The 2,013-nt window shown below is 44.0% G+C and overlaps 1 protein-coding gene across 1 annotated transcript; it reads right to left on the reverse strand.

Annotated features, from left to right (window-relative positions):
- Positions 1 to 715: 715 nt before the first annotated feature.
- Positions 716 to 1,553, reverse strand: LOC147641490 (uncharacterized). The gene is made up of 2 exons (XM_086812061.1): positions 1,441 to 1,553; positions 716 to 1,335 (listed from the first exon to the last, which is right to left on the reverse strand). The coding sequence occupies exons 1-2, from the start codon at positions 1,496 to 1,498 to the stop codon at positions 1,010 to 1,012; spliced, it is 384 nt and encodes a 127-aa protein (XP_086668187.1). The 5' UTR covers positions 1,499 to 1,553; the 3' UTR covers positions 716 to 1,009.
- Between the last annotated feature and the right edge of the window lie 460 nt (positions 1,554 to 2,013).

Below are 2,013 nucleotides of genomic sequence, written 5' to 3' on the forward strand. Positions count from 1 at the left end.
TCTGATCTAATGACATTGAGATAGGCTTATAGCCTGTCATACCATACTTGGACAACATGTCCAAGCCATACTGTCTCTGCAGTAATCCAATACCATGTGGTGACCTAATCACCTTAATGCCCAAGAAATATCTGAGCTCCCCCAGATCCTTCATCTCAAACTTCTGTCTAAGCAAGATCTTTACATCAAATATCGATGCATCAAAATATGATACTAAAAGGGTACTTTTATCATCTTAAAAATTATAGAAGTTGATTTCTTTTGCAATTAACCCAAGAGCTCGTAAGCTTTAAAAAAATGGTAGTAATGCAAGCAACTTGGAAGCACTCCTCCATTTTCCTTGGCAACAAATGGAGGATGCGAAAGCCGTGGTCAACATGGCTACATAACTTGGAGGTAGTTGTTGGCACTCCTCCTTAGTGTGACCTAGATTCTTACATTTTGTGTGTAAGACGTCTGGTCTTAGTCTGGATTTGCCATTGTCTGGGCGTCCTTAGGCTACATTGGTTATTGTGCCTTTTAGTTCCTTTTAAATGTCCATTGCCCTTGATGAATCTAGTACAAGTAAATATATAACTTTGTATCCAAAGAATAACATCATTAAAATAGCAATAAAGTTATCATGTCATAATTTTTTGAACACTCAATAGATAAAAATTTCTCTCAGTAAAAAAAATTTATTTACAACTAAATGTTTCTATTTCAATAGGTTTCATATTTACGACTAAATCTTTCTATTTTTCAATAGGTTTCATAGCAATGGGCTCCTAAATTCACTCTTTCCTCAAACACACATGAGGTTGATCAGTATATAGATTTATATTCGATTGTTGTGAGAGTGCTTGAAATATATGCGGTACATCAAGGTGATACACATACACGAGCGTCCTCTACGTGAGGAGACACACACCGTTATAGATGTATGAGCTATAACCACTAGAGTCCTCTATGGTAGTGAGTGAGGAGGATACACACACATATCCGCATAGGTGACGACGTTGGTGGCTCATCAGTTGCACTCGAAGAAATAAGCTTGGGTGGGTTGGAGGTCAAGAGGAGAGTGCTGGTAGACGAAGGTGACGCGGGACGCGGGCGCGATAGTGGTGTGGGGGGAGAGGAGGCAGTAGCCGTTTCCGAGTACCTCAAGGGCGGAGGGCGGCTGCACGACGGTCAGCATCCAGTCAGGGGAGCTGCACCTCAGCCTCACGTTGCTCGCCGGGCACGACGGGCAAAGGAAGGAGACGGTGACGGCTGTGGCCGGGTGGTCGAAATGCAGGTCCGTCTGCTGGACCACAATGTTGTGCTGGGCTGTGCACTTGTCGCGGGGGGCCGATTCTGCAATATTTTTGTTTTTTTTAAAAAATAAAACCGAGTGAATTAATATTTTTTTCACTTCAAACGATGTTTGGGGGCAGAGACTATGAAACTCAAAAAACTAACCTGCAGGATATAGAAGCAGCAGTAGTGAGAATATGGGCAGGACGAGTGTGTTAGCCATGGTGGGAGACGCGGTGGTGGTGGTGGTGGTGGTGGTGGTGGTGCTGCTGCTGCTGCTGGTGAAACAAATTCGTGATGGCAAGCCGAAGCGGTCTCACCGTAGATTTATAACGGAGGAGTGTAGAGAAGGAGAGAGAGAGAGAGAAGCGCGTAAAGTGTAAATATGAAGATTTAATGAGATTTCATGTCACTATTGTGGGCGGTGGACCACCAGCTTGACCAGCACGACATTCTTGAAGCAGCTAATGCGCTTCAAATGTGTTGATGATGATGTCCTTTCACCTTTCCAAAGCACACATTTGATACAGTGCTCTTCGAGAGAAGAAAACCCCCATCCAAACTCAGAGTGCGCTCTCTCTCTCTCTCTCTCTCTCTCTCTCTCTCTCTCTCATTGAAGTTCACCCTCAACGGCATTACAAAACACCGCTTGACCATAAGCACGAAGGTAATTGGTAACTTCCATGTTTACAAAGAAGCTTCTACCTGCTGGTGGCCCAGTGGATCTCTCATCATGTG

This window comes from Cibotium barometz, chromosome 1 (assembly GCF_041138505.1).
Source record: "Cibotium barometz isolate CiBa-2024 chromosome 1, ASM4113850v1, whole genome shotgun sequence".
In the NCBI taxonomy this organism is placed as follows: Eukaryota; Viridiplantae; Streptophyta; class Polypodiopsida; order Cyatheales; family Cibotiaceae; genus Cibotium; species Cibotium barometz.